This window comes from Hemiscyllium ocellatum, chromosome 11 (genome assembly GCF_020745735.1).
Source record: "Hemiscyllium ocellatum isolate sHemOce1 chromosome 11, sHemOce1.pat.X.cur, whole genome shotgun sequence".
NCBI lineage: Eukaryota > Metazoa > Chordata > Chondrichthyes > Orectolobiformes > Hemiscylliidae > Hemiscyllium > Hemiscyllium ocellatum.
The window spans coordinates 62,891,250-62,909,534 of NC_083411.1; the positions used below are offsets into that span (position 1 = coordinate 62,891,250).

The window sequence follows — 18,285 nt, forward strand, 5'->3', positions numbered from 1 at the left end:
ACTGGGACATGAGGGAACAGCCTCAAGCTGAAGGGACAACTCATCAGAACTGAGATAAAGAGGAATGTCCACAGCCAGAGGGTGGTGACTCTGTGGAACTCATTGATGCAGCAGGTTGTGGAGGCCAAGTCATTGAGTATACTCAAGACAGAGATAGATAGCTTCTTGGTGGTAAGGGGTGCAAGAGTTATGGGGAGAATGGGGTTCAAAAATATATCAGCCATGACTGAATGGCAGAGCAGACTCAGTGGGATGAATGGCCTAATTCTGCTCCTATAGCTTATGACCTTATGGCCTAAGACTGGGCATGTGTGATTATCACCACTCACAATGATAATGGTGTCCTAAAGAATTAGTGAGAGGGCATATAAAGGTGAAGACAAGGAGCATCATTCTTGTAATCTAGACAAAGAATTGTAACATAATTAACATTTCCTGTTTAATACAAAAAGCCTTTGAAATCTTTACTGTTGGACACTGAATGTTGAAGCAGCCAACATAATCGATTAAACAAAACCGATATTTCCCCAAAGGTGTGGTCAGCCAGGGCAGTCTCCCTGTTCTGTCCTGTGCTCACTGAAAGAAAATCCAATTTGGTTGAATGACCAGCCAAATGCATGTCAAATACATTATTTTAAATCAATAATTCACAAACCAGACTCCCCTGTTCTTTCTTCTGTTTTCAGGTGTGGGGATTGCTATGATGCTTCTGATTACAATGTCCAACATTTCGTACAACTGCATCGTTGGCTACAGTCTATACTACCTGTTTGCTTCCTTCCAATCACCCCTACCATGGGCAGACTGCTTCAGTTGGTGGGGAGCAGATGAAACATGCAGCAGGACCCCCAAAGGTACAGTGTTAGCTTCTACTGGGGAAAGTGTACACACTGACTGTTCATTGTTCATTCTGTCAGTCTGAGTGAGGGAGAGAGATGAACAATAGTTTCAGTGACCATCCTCATTGTGGCCATACAGCAGAAAGACTCGGATAGAAAGCAGCAGCAGGAATCATGGCACTGAGTCACTGGAATAGCAGGACAGTCAGTCAGAAATAAATAGTGAAACATCAGAATTTAACAGTCTTTCACATGTCTCACGTTTACTTTCACCTTGTCAATAAGTCTGTGTTGTGTTCTTTCTGACTGCGTTCATTGTTTGTATCTCTCTCCATCCCTGTATTGTGTCTCACACTGACTCCCTTCTCTGTCTATTACTGTGTTTTTGCAGCTATCATTTTCTTAACTTATTCTCTTTCTCTGAGTTTTTCCAAATATCGATCATCTCACATATATTTCTTACACAGTCTGACTCTAAGACACACAGAGTTTTTGTTGCAATTATTTAAATGTCTCATCTCTTTAATTTCATCTCATCTTCCACAATAACACTATTTAACTCAGGATGTCTCATGTCACTATCAAAGGTTCATGTTGTGTGAATTGACAAGACTTAATGTGAAATCTTGATGTGAGTCAAGTTGAAATTTCTGAAACAGAGGACAAAATACTTCAGCTTTGAAAGAAAATCTACTTTTAAATAAACTGGGATTGTGGGTGTTCCCCTGACCATACTGTACAGACTGGGGCTGTGGGTGATCCTGGACATCAACTACAGTCTGCACAATATGGTGATAAATCACCCACAGTCCCAGTCTGTACAATACAGACAGGGGTCACCCACAGTCCCAGTCTGTACAATACTGTCAGGGATCACCCACAGTCCCAGAGTGTACAATACAGTCAGGGATCATCCACAGTGCCAGTCTTTACAATACAGTCAGGGATCACCCACAGTCCCAGTCTGTACAATACAGTCAGGGATCACCTACAGTCCCAGTCTGTACAATACAGTCAGGGATCAACCACAGTCCTAGTCTGTACAATACAGTCAGGGATCACCACAGTCCCAGTCTGTACAATACTGTCAGGGATCACCCACAGTCCCAGTCTGTACAATACGGTCAAGGATCACCCACAATACCAGCCTGGACAATAAAGTCAGGGATCACCCACAGTCCCAGTCTGTACAATACAGTCAGGGATCACCCACAGTCCCAGTCTGTACAATACAGTCAGGGATCACCCACAGTCCCAGTCTGTACAATACAGTCAGGGATCACCCACAGTCCCAGTCAGTACAATACTGTCAGGGATCACCCACAGTCCAGTCTGTACAATACAGTCCACAGTCTGTACAATACAGTCAGGGATCACCCACAGTCCCAGAGTGCACAATACTGTCAGAGATCACCCACAGTCCCAGAGTGTACAATACAGTCAAGGATACACCCACAGTCCCAGTCTGTACAATACAGTCAGGGATACACCCACAGTCCCAGTCTGTACAATACTGTCAGGGATCACCCACAGTCCCAGAGTGTACAATGCAGTCAGGGATCATCCACAGTCCTATATTTTTGCATTGAAGAGCTTCATATCTTTATTCCAAAAAAAACTCTCGAAATTTTAGGACATTTCCATTATCCAATATTCCAGAAGAATAGAACTCAGTTTTTCTCTGCCTCAGACGAAGTGATGGAAGCTGGTACAATTAAAACATTTAAAAGTTAGCTGGATGTGTATATGAATGTGAAGGGTTGAGATGGATACGGGCCAAATGTTGGCAAATCGGACTAGATTAATTTCGGATATGTTTTTTAGCATGGACAAGTTGGACTGAAAGGTCTGTTCCTGTGCTGTACATCTCTCTGACTCGATGACTCTTGATGTTATTTGTTCCATTTAGTATTTCAAAATCCGTGACGAAGTCATCTTTTTAGTTTTTAATTTATAAAGAATAGAATCATTGTCTGTCTAATACCATACAGTTAGGGACATCTATCAACACCCAGAAGACATGGATTTCCCATTATACACCCACAGAATTCAGTGATGGAAGTCCTTATCTCCATAGGCTAGGACTCATTCAAGTAGCGATCGATTTCTACATCTTCTACTTCAGAATTTGGAATGTTACATCTTGCCAAAAATAATTCAGATATGAAGAAGTTATTTTTGAGCTAAAATTACAATGTAATTTTTGAAAACAGTTGTTTCATCTTATCCTTGAGATTTATGTTATTTGAAATTTCATTTTTACATTGCTAGTTTCTGAAAGTGAATTGATAAGAGTACATTCAACAATGTGGTTCATCTGGGCTCAGAGTAATTATGGATGTCCGTAAGATCATAAGACCATAAGATATAGGAGCAGAATTAAGCCAATTGTCCCATCAGGTATGCTCCACTATTCGATCATCACTGATATGTTTCTCAAACTCATTCTTCTGCCTTCTCCCTGTAATGCTTGATCACCTTACCAATTAAGAACTATTTTATCTCTGCCTTAAATTCACCCAATGACTTGGCCTCCACAGCCCTCTGTAGCAATGAGTTCCATAGATTCATCACTCTCTGGCTGAAGAAATTTCTCCTCACCTCAGTTCAAAAGGGTTATCCCTCCACTCTGAGACTGTGCCCTAGGATCCTGGCCTCTCCTATGCATGGAAACAACTTCTCCACATCTACTCTATCCAGGCCTGTCAGTATTCTTAAAATTTCACTGAGATACACCCTCAAGGAAAGACACAGAGTCCTCAACTGCTCATCATGCGATAAGCCCTTCATCCCCAGGATCATTCTTGTAAACCTCCTCTGAATCTCTTCCAATGCCAGCACATCCTTCCTTAGATACAGGGCACAAAACTGCTCACAATATTCCAAATGAGGCCTGACCAAAGCTTTACACAGACTCTGCAGTACATCCCTGTTCTTGAATTCTAGCTCTCTTGAAGTGAGTACTAATGTTGCATTTACCTTCATAACTGCCAATGAAACTTACATGTTAACTTTAAGGGAATCCTGAACCAAGACTCTCAAGACCATGTGTACTTCAGATTTCTGAAGCCTTTCCCCATTTAGAAAATAGTCTATGTCTCTATTCTTCCTATCAAAGTGCACATCCTCACACTTTTCCACATTGTATTCCATCTGCCACTTCTTTGCCCACTCTCCTAACCTCTGTAAGGCCTTCTAAAATCTCCTCACTTCCTCACCACTACCTGTCCCTTCACTTAGCTTGTCTCATCTGCAAACTTAGCAACAATGCCCTTAGCTCCTTCATCCAGATTGTTAATGTATAATGTGAAGGTCCCAACACTGATACCTGCAGAACTCCACTAGTCACCGGCTGCAATACCCAAAAAAGCCCCTTTATCACCACTCTCTATCTTCTGCAGCCAATCCTCTATCCATGCCAGTACTGTGCCCCAAATGTCATGTGCTCTTATCTTATTTAACAGCATCCTGCTTTAGTCACCAATCAGCTGAAAAGCTTTTAAAATTAAATGCATCACAAACTAAATATAAATGCATTCTTTTTGTGTGTAACCAAAGCTAGAGAAGGAGATCTTCTTTCTGAAAATCCTCCACCTCACTAAGAAAGCTTCAGTACAATCAATAATTAACAATCTGCTCTGAAAACCCTGCACATGGTTTCACAGCTGTGACACCCTGCCCCCAACGTCCTCTGGAAATGTGATATCACCCCCAGTTCTCTGCCGATATGAAACCTGTCCCCACCCTCCCATTCACTGTTACCATTGGACTCCATCCCCCTCCACCAATGTTGTTGCTACTGGAACCGACCAACAAGACTGCTCCCCTCCCCCCAAAAATTCTCCTATCATCCTCAAGTTACTCTCAACACTGTGCTGTGAAAGCACTGTCAGATTGAAAATGTGGCTCCCCATTTCTGAGACAGCCCTGAGTTGAATCTACCGCTCAGAACTGTGGAGCTCCATTCATTCATTTTGTAAAACAAGGAGTGGTGTAGCAAGGTATGTGAGACTCTCCTTCCCTGGATAATCCAGCCCATTATAATCCTTAAAGTCTTCTCCAATAACTACTACGGAATACTTTTGAAGTAACTTTTTATACAGTACCATTTTAATTTGGTTTTCTAATTATGCAGACTTTTATCCAACAAGAGATTAAGCAGATTGAGCACCAGAGCAGGACTGTGCTGAGAGTGAGTGCACGGACTGGACCTCTGTGTTCTGATCTATGCATGACCTTACCCATGTAATCAAAAGGATTAACTAATTCAGTCAGAGTGAAACAGTGACCCTGGTTATATTGAAATGGAATGCAAAATTGATGTATAATACTGAAACATATTTTCCAGAGACTCTCTGCAATCTCACTCTGACTGATGGATATTTTGAAATCGTTAATATAACACAGCTGCAGGAAAACAATGGATCTTGTCCAAATGGATCAGAAATCTCCAATCCTCACCAGGGCCCGAGTGAGCAATACTGGGAGTAAGTACCTTGCTGCAGATAGCTGCACCAATAACCTACACAGCTGGGCCAGTAACTCCTCTTGGGTTGGTTAGTTTGTTTATATGTGTTTAATGAGAGAGAAGTTGTTTCATTTTGATTGAGGTATTATTTACATTGCACACTTGTTACAAAATGGCATCATGGAAAGGAAACTTTTACTATTTAATATTCCTCTGGTTTCTAAGCATTGTAACTTTGACAATATTTATAAAGCAAAACACTTTTCTTTGTTTTCTTGCTCTTCAAGGATAATATTCATGACCAGAATTCTTAAACATGAAATGGTTAGAATCATGTGTGACTGATGTTTATTTCTCTGCTTTTAATTGTAATAAGTTATTATTTTAACACACAGTCCTGGGACTGGATTTAGATTAACTGTCTGGAGGTAGATACCATGTGTAGGAAGATGAAGGAGCTGAATTCATTGGAAGACATAGTGACTAAACCAGATAGGTTTCACAGCGCATTGTGAAGCAGTCAGTGAAACATTGTCAGAAACTCTTTCACATCAAATCAGCTGCAGGGAATCTCATCAACTTGTTTGAACAAAGCTTTACATTGAAAAATATCAATACACACGAGGAAAAAAATGTCATACAGAATATCAAACTTCACATTTATTTCTGAGTGCAAGAATCAAAGCTTCTATAAATCAAAAATTAATTTAGATATTACACAACTCTGTTTGTTAAATACATTGATGCACTATGTCGAAAAACATCTGTGTGTAATGAAGAGTGTCCTAACTTACTACATGTTTTTGTTCTTATTTTCTGTAGTAAAGCAGTTTTACGCCGTTCCAGTTCAATGGATGAGCCTGGGGAGGTAATCTGGTATTTAGCCCTCTGTCTGCTTCTTGCCTGGCTAATAGTTGGGGCAGCATTATCAAAAGGAATCAAATCTTCAGGAAAGGTAAATGATTGGTGATAAATAGAGTTAAAACTCGTGACAAAGTAACAGTAAAGCGAGAAACGATAAATAATTTGTGAAGTGTCTGGTTTATCTCCCAGGTGATGTTAACAGTGTCTCTATGGGAAATGGGAGATTCATAATTCATCAACACTTCAGGCCTGAGGGAGATCTGAAGAACGTTCTCCTGAGGGAAAGAACAGCAACTTCCCCAAACCCCTGCAATGTGTCCCTCATTCTAAGGGTTCACTCACTGACACTGGAATTCTGGGTGAATTTCCAATTGCTGTGGAAGGCTGAGGAAGGATTGGGGGTTGGGAGGGAGTGAGGGGGGGGGTGTGGTGGCGGTGATGGGGAAGGATAGGATCAGGGTTTTATTTGAGTGAAATGAGATTTGTCTGGACATGAGAATGGGACTGAGACCTGAGGAACAATCATTAGGTGAAAACAATAAAATGCTGGTAATGCTCAACAGCTTGTGAAGCACCTGTCAAGACAAACCGAGCTAATCTTTCACTTCCATGGACTTTCATCTGACCGAGAGAAATAAATAACAGTTTAAGAGGTTTCTTAAGACAATGGACATGGGGAATATGGTTCGGTGAGTAAAAGGAAGATTCTGTGATAGGTTGGAGGACAACAGAGGTTAACTAACAAAGCTCTGACCTTCATCCCCGTTGTATTGTTGGATAGGTTCCAAACCAAAGAGCAAATGTAATTTTAAGGCTGTTAGAAGAATCACAACATGTGACATTCCAGTGTAATGTGCCTTTAGTAGTTATTAATGTTGAAGGAATATGTTGTAACAGCTGTGTAGCAGTTACTGTGGGTGGAATCTGTTAGTGACATGAGCAGCCTGTGCTAAGGTGAGATTTAATGCAGAATCAGGTGAGAAATCTCATAAGGTCCAACTTGACGTCAGGAACAACTTGCTGTGTCTTTTATGTACCTACCCAGTGAGGAGGTGAGCTTCTTGTGTAAGAATTACCTTTAACTGATTCTTTTCATTGTGTAATTTCTGTTATTATGTCTGAAGACCTGTGCCCCCTTAAGAAGGGTTCGAGATCGGTCAAAGGAATCGACAAATGCGGTGTATTCAAAAAACAAGGGTCATTAGTTGATTCAGTTAAGGTACCTTGATGCAATTCTATCCAGCAACACAGAGATTGAAGCTTCTGTGTTCTGGGGAAAAGTTGCGCAATTACATTTGAAAATTACACATTATTTACATGTTTTTAAAGAAATAGTACAGTCTTAATTACAAGAAAGACCAATCACATATGATTTACAGCGAATTAATCTAATGATATTTTCTGGGAAAGGGTTCTTAACTACAAAAAAATGTCCAATCAATTGTAATATGGTGATATGATTGAAGACAGGCTAATCCAATGGTATTTCCTTTAAGAAGGATATCTAATTTACGTAAATTGTCATGCCATGTATTAGTTCAACGTTTGTTCAAATGGTCAATTAATGTATCAGTGTTTATCTTATGAAAACTCTATTGTCCTCATCTTTCAACTGCAAGTTAATTCTGCAAATCAGCAGTATGTTTAGCGGTATGATTCACAGGCCATTTTATAGTATTCTTTTAAATCGAGAAACCATTTTGTTGTAATAAAAATCTTCATATTTTGTTGCCTAAATTCAAATTTGAGATCCTCATGTCTATAGGTTTAGCAGTGTTTAAATAAGCACATTATAACAAGGTATCACAAAACAAAGTCTCAACATGCAAACCCTGTGAACTAGATGAAAACGCAATCCTTGCGTACATCTTCCATGTTACTATTCCTCTTCAGTTTGTCATCTGTTCCCTTCGATGCATTGATGAGAATCCATTTAATTTGCCATTTGGTTGGATAATATTGTCTTTATTCCAAGGTGAATGATGTATAAAAGTAGGCAAAACTTGCTACAAAGGTACAGCAGCTACTGTTTTGGTCTCCTTAGTTAGGGGGTATATTTGTATTGGAGAAAGTTCAGTGAACATCTTTGTATTAATTCTTTTGAAAATATAAGTTTGAGCCTGTACTCACAGGAATTTAGGAGACCGAGAAATGATCTTCAAAGATTTCGAATGGTCTTAGAAAGCTTGACCTTCTCAGAGAATCTCGAACAGGGAGCACAGTTACAAAATAAGGTTCTCCAAATGAGGTAGAGATGAAGTGGAATTTTTAATCTTTCAAATACTCTTCCTCCGAAAGCAGTAGAGGTCAGTTCATTGAATATATGCAAGGCAGAGTTTGACAAATTGTTGATGTACAAGAGAGTCAAAGGTTCTGGAGAGGGCAAGTGTCAGGGTGATCAGGCAGAATCTTATTGCATGGTGGGGCCACATGGCCTTGTACTGCTTCAAGGTTTTATTTTCTTCTGTTGTACCAGTAATACAGGAAAATCTAACAAGGTGCTCTCCATGCTCAGGTGGTTTATTTCACTGCGACATTCCCTTACGTGGTTCTGACCATACTCCTGATCCGAGGGGTTACCCTGGAGGGAGCTTCTAAAGGAATTGAATTCTACATCGGAAGCCAGTCAGACTTCTCCAGACTGGCTGATGCTGAGGTAAATACAGCAATATGAATGATTGAGTCTCATTAGTATTTTTAGTTGAATCAATTCGTGCCTCAGCACATTTACTTTGTTAGCTTGTCATCATTGATTTAAACTGAAAATGTGTTGCTGAAAAGCGCAGCAGGTCAGGCAGCATCCAAGGAGCAGGAGAATCGACATTCCTGAAGAAGGGCTCATGCCCGAATCGTCGATTCTCCTGCTCGTTGGATGCTGCCTGACCTGCTGCACTTTTCCAGCAACACATTTTCAGCTCTGATCTGCAGCATCTGCAGTCCTCACTTTCATCATTGATTTAAAATCAATGTATTGCTTTTGAGTCCTTAATTCAATTCTTGGAAATTTTTAACAAAGCTTGTGATGAATTCAAAGAGTCAGTTTAAGGTCTATATCATCCTGCCATTAACAGGAAAGAAGGTCAGGGCATCAGCTATGATGGACGAGAGGATCGAAATTGATGAGGAATTATGATAGGGATTGGGATGCAGTAGAATTCTTCCTTCATGCCTCCTCCTTTCTGAAATCTTGGAAATGATTTAGGAGTTTCAGGTGAAATACCTCATTGACCTACAAAGCAAATACTGACCCACATTTTGCTGTATCAGGGCAATAGAAAGAGCCACTCTTGATGAGCCTTGTCCTTATCCATTCTATGTCAATGATATTTGGTGCTGCAAGTACCTGGAAGTGGGAGATGGAAATGGAAGAATATTGTCTAAATCTGAAATCTACATTGGAGTGAACATTGGAAAGCAACTGATTATATCTTGAACCAGTCAGATTATCGTACTTGGAATATAACAATGCAAGGACTGAGACAGAAAAGGAAGTGTAAGTTTGAGTGGGTGACTTCCAAGCTGTGATTCCATTCTTCCAGTAGGTAGTTTAAGTGCCAGAAATTGTGACTGGCAGTAAGTAAATGCTTGGCACGTCATTAAAAGGCTATTTCAATGTCATGTTTCTTGAAACAAATCTCCGGGGTGATTCAGTCAACAGCATAAGGACAGAAACATCATGGAGCCCAGTGAATGCAAATAGGCAGACTAGGCAATACCACATTTGTGAAGCTGACAGTGTCCTCATGCATACTGGATAATGATGGCTGGAATTTTGTATTCAGTCCAAAGATACAGCAGTCTTTGTGAATAGACAATGGTGAACACTATTTATTGCTTAATTTTTCTGACAGGAATTGGATTTTGATTTCCATTTAAATCATTTAACCATTGTTTACATAATCCTAGAAATTACAGTGTAATTTTACTGGTTCCTGTTGATATTAAGCTACTGTGATATTATTACAATATGAAAGTGATCATTATTTATGGTAAAAGGTGTTCTTTGTTGTTACTTTCACGAAAAGAATGGAATTAACTATGGTCAGTACAATACTGCAAGTGAGTCAGTCACTGAAAACCATGGCTGGTGAAAGAGTATACAGTCACGTCTTCGATAGTGCAATAGTCACGTTCCGTGTGACCCTGCGCTATGCAAGAATCACGCAATACAAGGAGCACTTACAGTGTTGCCGATGTAATCATGTTCTAGCCAACATACTTTTTGAATTTTTGCACTTTAGAAAAGCGTCCCCAATCGTCAATCACGGTACAGGTAATTTGTGTTAATGAAACGTGCATTATACCAGAAAGACCTGTGTCAGATATCCCAGAGGAAATTTAACTGTAAATAATCAACAGTAGTGATGACTGTTCTGTTTAAGAAGAGTTACTGTTGACCAGAGGGAGCTACTTTGCTCAGTTCACCATGGATTAACCACACGAGTTCTCATTATCTTCACATTAATGTCGTTAATCTGTTGTACATGTTTGTGTTTCATTTCCCTCCAGACATCTATTCTATTTTGTATTTACCAGGTCTGGAAAGATGCTGCGACTCAAATTTTCTTTTCTATCTCAGTGGGTTGGGGCACTTTAGTAGCATTGTCGTCTTACAACAAGTTCCACAATAACTGCTACAGAGATACCATCATTGTCTGTGTTGTTAATTGTGCTACGAGTATGTTTGCTGGATTTGTCATCTTCTCCATCCTGGGACACATGGCTCACATACAAGATAAGCCCGTTTCAGAGGTTGCCCAGTCAGGTAAACTAGAGCTGTTAAAATTGTCAAGGGTCAGACAGCTTTAATGTTCTCTCTGAAGTGATTCAACCCAACATTCCAGTGATTCCAGTGTCCAGACACAATAATCAATCCTCAGATCCAAACTGATAGCCAGGCTCTGAAGACACATTGCCATGATGTTTGGTTTATACTGGACAGGGATTGGAGCTGAATAATGCAATGGTATGCCCGGGGTTGAACCCTAGCTCTTAAAAGTGAGCTTTTGAAATAATCACAGAATAGTAAATTTCAAAAGCACTCAGTTAACATTATAATTCACTGTAAGATTTGCTATTTACCTTAGAATTACATTTCATATGAGCCACATTTTATATTTAAGAAGAAAATTTTGAATGAATTCCATAATATTGTGCTTTTAGGTGAATCAGAGGCAGTTTTTATTTATTGACGATTAGTTACTGATCATATTATGTGCTCAAATATTCAATTTGACAGTGGTACATTTTAAAAAATGTTTAATATAAAGAGCAAGAGACATGGAAATGTTCTGTGCTAAGCCACTTGTATCGGTTGATGATGCTGTGATAAGTAATTAATGACCAGGTAAAGTTACAATAAAACACAGTTCACACATTCTGATTACTCCAGTAGTCTGAGCACAGAGTGGTTTGACAGCCTGAATGGAGGCAGGAACATAGGAACAGGGGTAGGCCACTCAGTCTGAGTAGTTTGCCTCACTACTCCATGTAATAATGAGGGATCAAACATTTCAATGTTTTTTACTCATTCCATTCCCTGACCTTGTACACCACTGAGAATCAGAAATATAATAATCTCAATCTTAAATCTACTCAAATCTTGACCTCCACAGCCCTCTGTGCTGGACAATTCCAATGTTTCACAACACTCTGAATAAACTAATTTCTTGTCAGCTTGGCCCTCAGTGGCATCCCCCTTAGTTTTAAATTATGGCCGCTGGTTTTAGATTCTGCAGACAGAGGAAATATCTTACCTGCAGCTACTCTGTTGTTCTCTTTAACTACGTTGTAAGTTTCAATGCAATTGCCTCTCATTCTACGAAACTCTAGAGAGTAAGGCCCAGTTTTCCCAATCTTTCTTCATCGGACAGTTCTACCATTCCAGGAGCAAGTCTGCTGAACATTTGTTGCACTCCCTCTATGCAATGACATTTTTCCTGAGAAAAAGTGACCAAACTGTGCACAGTTTCCAGGTGTGGCCTAACCAAGCTGCTATACAACTGAAACAAGACTTCACTATCCCTGTACTCAAATCCTCTTGCAATAAAGGATGACATTCCATGAGGCTTCCTAATAGCTTGCTGCACACACATGTTAACCCTCAGTGACTTAGCACCAAGGAGACTGAGGTCTCTTTGTACAACTACACTTTACAATCCCCAACCATTTAAGAAACACTCTAAATTATCCGTTCAATTATTTCTCCCCATTCCCTACTCTCCAACATTATTCCCTGTTTTAAAATGCCAGTTTCACCAATATATTAGAGAGATTCTTTTTTTGCTTAGATTGCAAATGTCACTCTGAACTCAGTGTTCACTGCTTCTAAATATTATAATTTCTGAATTGAAAGTGATTAATATTACAAATATATAATAACTAATGTTTTTTATTGTAAACACATATCCGCACAACTTTGGTGACATGAATAGTTTTGCAAATGGTGGCTAATATTGGCAACTGTAATAAATGAAATGAAATGAATGTCAACAACAAGTTAATAGCAACGTTCATTGTGTCATTTCAATTCTATTCACTGTTCAGGTTTCGGTTTGGTCTTCATTGCCTACCCAGAGGCCCTTGCACAGTTACCGTGGGCACCATTATGGTCTGTTTCATTTTTCTTCATGCTGCTCACTCTGGGAGTTGACACACAGTTTGCAGGTTTAGGTAAAAATGGCATTGCATCACTTTAAAAAAATCATTTCTTTTGAAGAAATTATGACAGTGTTGGGCAAAAAAGTGCTGTTGGTGATGTTAGTGGACAAACGCACAACATTTCTTTGTAGCAATTGTTCCCTTACTGTCTGAAAGTAGAATGCAGCTATTTGTCTTAAATGATTAGCACCTGCATCAAAATAAAAATTGGGGAAAAGTTGCATCGGCATCCAAATGATTTCACAATACAATTTGCACGAACAGCGATGGTGAGGGAAGGCATCATAGAAGATCAAAATGTGAGTTGGAGTAAATGAGAGAGATGAGGTTCAGTGTTATTAGGAATTAGTAAGTGAGGATGGAGAGTGTATGAGCAAATATTAAAAGAGAAAGACAAACCAGTAGAACTTATTAGCAAAAGCATGCAGCATTCAGAGTTAAGTTGATGAGCTGACAACACAAATAGAGACCAGTCACACCACCTGGTGAAGATTATTGAAATGTGGTTGCAGGAAGATCAGTACTGGGAGTGAAATGTCCTAGGGTAATGAGTATTCCAAAGGGATAGGCAAGTAGGAATAGGAGGTGGAGCTGTTTTATTGGTTAAGGGAGATATCAAGGTGCATTAAGAAAAGATATTGGCACTACGAACCAAGATGTTGAATCAATCTGAGTGGAAATAAAAGACAAGGGAAGAAACCCCTTGGTAGGAATAATTTACAGATTCTCAAACAGTACTTCCAAAGTAGGGCTGAGTATAAATGAGGCAGTAATGAGGGCTTATGAGCCAGCCACAACAGAAATTATGGGTGATTTGTACATAGATATTGATTGGATTCATCAAATTGGCAAGGGTAGTATTGAAGGAAGATTCATAGAGTGTCTGAGGGATTCTTTCTTATGGCAACGTGTCATGGAACCAACTGGCTGCTTCACATTTGGTATTGTGTAATGAGGAAGGATTGGTAAATGATCATGTAGTTAAGGATCATCTTGGAAGGTGTGATCACAACCTTCTATAGTTTCAAATTCAGAGGGCAAGAGTGAAGACAGAGTCATATACAGGAGTTTTAATGTTGGCCAAAAGTCATTATACAGGCCTGAGAAAGCAGTTGGCCCTGGGGGACTGAGGAAAAATATTAAAGGAGCAGGACATTTGAAAAATGGTGGCAAATGCTCAATGAGTTACTAAATACCTGTCAATTAAAGTATATTCCTGAGAGGAAAAGGAATTATAGAAAGGTAAAAGATAATCCATGGCTTAACAAGGAGGTCGAGGATAACATAAAGACAAAAACTAGGGCATATCATACTGCAAATGTTTGAGACACTCTGGAGAATCAGGAGATCAATAAAAGGAAACTAGCAAAAACCATAAGCTCTGACACCAAAAGCTTCTATAAGTATATAAAAAGGAAGAGAGTAGTGAAAGTAAATGGTGGCCCTTTAGAGGGTGGAAATGGTGAGGTAATTATGGGAAACTCAGAAATGGCAGAGGCACTAAACCAGTATTTTGTGTCTTTTTGCAGTGGAAGATTATAATTTCTTCCCAAAATCTGCAGTTACTATAGAGGAACTCGGTGAAATTACTAGGGAAAAGGTATTAAGTAAACTGATGGGATTAAAGGCAGATTAGTCCCCAGGACCTGATGGCCTGCACCCTAAGGCAGCAGAGATAGTGGATATATTAGTTACTACATTCCCAAATTTCCTCGATTCTGGAAAGGTGCCAGTGATTTGGAAACACTTTAATGTGAAGCCTGTATTTGAAAAAAGAGATAGGCAAATCATGGAAAATTGTAGATCAATTAGTTTGACCTCGGTCATGAGGAAGTTGCTGGAGTCAATAATAAGGGAGAGAACTGACCACTTGGAACAACAAAGCTCAATTCCCCAGTGGCAGCATGGTTTCATACAGGACAAGTTGAACTTGACAAAATTGTTGGAATTTCTGAGGATGTAACTATCAAGTTGGATAATGGGGACACAGTGGATGTGTTATATCTAGACCTCTAGAAGACATTGATAAGGTGCTGCATTAAGACTGATACAAAAGGTTAGACCGGAGGGTGTTTGGGGTAGAGTATTGGTTCGGATAGAGGATTGGTTGACTGACAGAAAGCAGAGGGGTGGGATAAATGGGTCCTTCTGGCGAACTGTAACTATTGGGGTAGCACAGGGTTCAATCCTCTGACATCAATTGTTGACAATCTATATCAATGAGCTGCCGGGAGGGACAGAATGTAACAAAACAAAATTCACAGCTAGAGAATGAACTAGAATCTGGCAGATGGAATTTAACGTGGATAGGTACGAGGTTACATATTTTGGCAAGAATAATGAAAGAGCAAATTATTAATTAAATCAGAAGCAGATTCAAAGTGCCTCAGTGTAGAGGGATCTGGGTGTCCTTGTGTATGAATCACAGAAAGTGGGGATGTAGGGGCTGCATCTAATAAGAAAGGCAAGTGGAATCTTGGCATTTATTGCAAAAGAACTGGTTTATAAAAGTAATGTTGTCACAATTGTATGAGATGATGTTGAGACCATACTTGGAGTATTGTAACCAGTTCTGGTTTCTTTACATGAGGAAGGATGTGGTGGCATTAAAAGCAGTTCCGAGGAGGTTCTCCAGGTTGATTCAAGGGATGAAAGGGCTGTCATATGAGGAACAATTGAATACGTTGGACTTGTACTCGCTGAAGACCAGAAGAATGAGGGATGATCTGATTGACACACATAAAATGCTCAAGGGGATTGATAAGGTAGATGTGGAACAGATATTCCTCCTTGTCGGACAGTCTTGAACAAGAGGTCATAGATATAGCCTGAGAGGAAGTAGGTTCAAAACTGGGGTGAGGAGAAACTATTTCTCTGACAGGGTTGTGAATCTGTGGATCTCACTGCCCCAGAGTGCAGAAGAGGCAGAATCAATCAACAAATTCAAGAAAGAAATAGATATGTTTTGATGAAAAATGGGACAAAGGGCTGTGGGAAACAGGCAGGAATTGCGACCACAATAAGAACAGCCATGAATGTGACAAATGGTAGAGTGGGTTTGAAGGGCTGAATTGTCCACTCGCTCCTAATTTCTATGTTCCTCTGCCCAATAGCTATTGTGGTGATTTTCAATTTCAGATGTTAATGTTCTATATCTTTTCTTTGCTCTCATGCCTAGAATTTATCTTTTCGTTGAGACAGATCTTGCTGTTCAAGAGATGGGGATTTTTATTTACCTGCCTTACAGGGAGCAGGATGGTCAGCAAACTTATTCACTCATGTTGAAACTCACTCATGTTGAAACTCACTCATGTTGAAACACCCTACGTGATATTTGAGGATAACGATGATGCAGTTTTCCTCTGCATCAGAGCAACAGGAAAAATACAACTGGGGGAAAAATACATATCTCAGAGCCAGAAATTGGATGCAGAAACCTTTTACTCCAGGGCTTTGGTGTGTCCAGTGGTGTTTTGTCCTGTCATTGTGCAAGTTATTAATTAATGTCTTCATTTGACATTTTCTTCCATTAGAAACAGTTATGACAGCCCTGCAAGACCAGTTCCCTACATTGGTCCAATCAAAGCGCCTTCTTCTGACAGCTGGTGTTTGTTCGTTATTTTATCTGCTTGGCCTTCTATGTGTGACACAGGTAGGTTGTATTTCAGTGATATCAGCTGTTTTCACATGTACTCAGTAACTGTAAAAGGTGATCAAATTCACAGGATGAAAAAATAAAGAAGGCATTAGTGTTCTGGTCCTTTCTTTTTACAGTTGTTTAATGTTGTGCAGTGATCATGTCATATTGATATCTTGCTGTGATTCTGAGTTTATTCTCAGATAATCCACTCTTACAATAGGACTGGGAAACAGGACCACGGTTCAGTTTATTATGTCATAAAATTGCTCAGCAGACACATTCGTTATCGCGGTTAGTTGTTACAGGGAAGCATAGCTGCTCTCCCTTCGCAATATGTACTGCACACTGAACAAGTCTATAGCTGTCAGTGACATGTATTATATCAAGGTTATATGCTCATCAGCATGTTCTTCTTAAAATGATATTACTATATTCCTATAACATACATGAATGAAAATAAATATATCTCAGACTGGTTGTGAGAACTATCACTCCAAAAATAGGTCACTGTGCTTAGGAGTTTAAGAATTGAACTGTTTAAGACTTTAAGTGGTTGTATAATGAATCAATAATTTAATAATCCTTCCAGATCTCATGATCTTCTTTCTGTCCTCTGATCTAGATTTATCAACTGACTGTTCTTGGCTCACTGATATTTTGGTGACTTTCCTTTTGTTAAAGAGGAGATTATTTTCATGGTTGCGTTCAACATTTTCATTCCCTGAGTTTACCTCTGGTGGTGTTCTGTGCACAGTCAGAATGCTCAATGTTAGAATGTTGTACAATTCCCCAAATTATTTTCTATTCCTCTTTCTCATTGTTCCATTAGATATTGTGACTCCTTGGGTTTAAGGCTCACTGCACTTTCTGAGTACTTCTGTGGGTGACCATGTTCCCTGGATGGGATGTATGATTCAAACCTTTTACCACTCTCACAAACTAGATAATTCCACACCCAGATGTCAAATGAGTGCTGTTTTTATTCTGCCTGAATGTTCAAGATGTTTATCCCATATTTACAGGAAATTGGACTGTTCATGACTTGGCAAATGTGTCCTGACTTGCTTTTTAATGTGATTGTTGCTGGTAATAGAAAGCCCATACCTAGACGTATTGTTATGAAGTGTGACATGGCAATATGGAGATGGTGTCCAGTTGCTCATTTCATGACGGATGGCTGAATAGTATGAACCATTTCATTCAGCAAAAATATTGGGTCTGGGATAATGTGGTGAGGCTGTCACATGATTTAGACCCCATGTAGTACACATCCAAGGTATCCTAGGTCCATAAAATATTTATCAGTGCAGTATGATCCAATTTCAGATATTTTCTCCAGATACACAATGCACTTTATACTTATGGTGATTACCATGGGTGTAGTTGAGTAATCCTTCCAATGTCTGGTGGTTGGAAAATTGGAATATTACTCAGTGACTTAGTGAAAATTGTCACCGTGGATGGTAAGTAAATCTGTTACAAGCTTCAACCAAAGATATATTGGAATCTTGTGAGGGTAGAGAAATTTTTTTTCTGTTGATGTGGTGGCTGACTTTGACATGCCTGATACACCCTCACAGTCTTCTCGATTTTTCTGTTGTGAACTAAACAATACACAGTGAACTGTACAGGGGCCTATTTCACCCTATGCCCATATGCCCCTGGTATAATGAGGCAATAGAGTTTACTAAAGAGCTTCAGCTACAAGCATCTGTTTATGTTTGAAAAGCATGCCTCTTGAGGGTCCCTGGCTCATCCTTGTCTGGCTAAATCCCTTGGAGCACATCTGACACGTTTTGTATCCCATCAGGCCG

General features: G+C 39.6%; 1 protein-coding gene across 1 annotated transcript in view; it reads left to right on the forward strand.

Annotated features, from left to right (window-relative positions):
• LOC132820037 (sodium- and chloride-dependent neutral and basic amino acid transporter B(0+)-like) overlaps window positions 1–18,285 on the forward strand; it is a gene marked incomplete at its 3' end in the record, with an annotated part of 81,559 nt that overhangs the window by 5,827 nt on the left and 57,447 nt on the right. Inside the window, exons 3-9 of the mRNA XM_060831958.1 lie at window positions 687–854; window positions 5,188–5,326; window positions 6,130–6,262; window positions 8,687–8,827; window positions 10,708–10,936; window positions 12,718–12,843; window positions 16,365–16,483. Coding sequence (XP_060687941.1) covers window positions 687–854; window positions 5,188–5,326; window positions 6,130–6,262; window positions 8,687–8,827; window positions 10,708–10,936; window positions 12,718–12,843; window positions 16,365–16,483 — 1,055 coding nt within the window. The remainder of the gene's footprint in view (window positions 1–686; window positions 855–5,187; window positions 5,327–6,129; window positions 6,263–8,686; window positions 8,828–10,707; window positions 10,937–12,717; window positions 12,844–16,364; window positions 16,484–18,285) is intronic.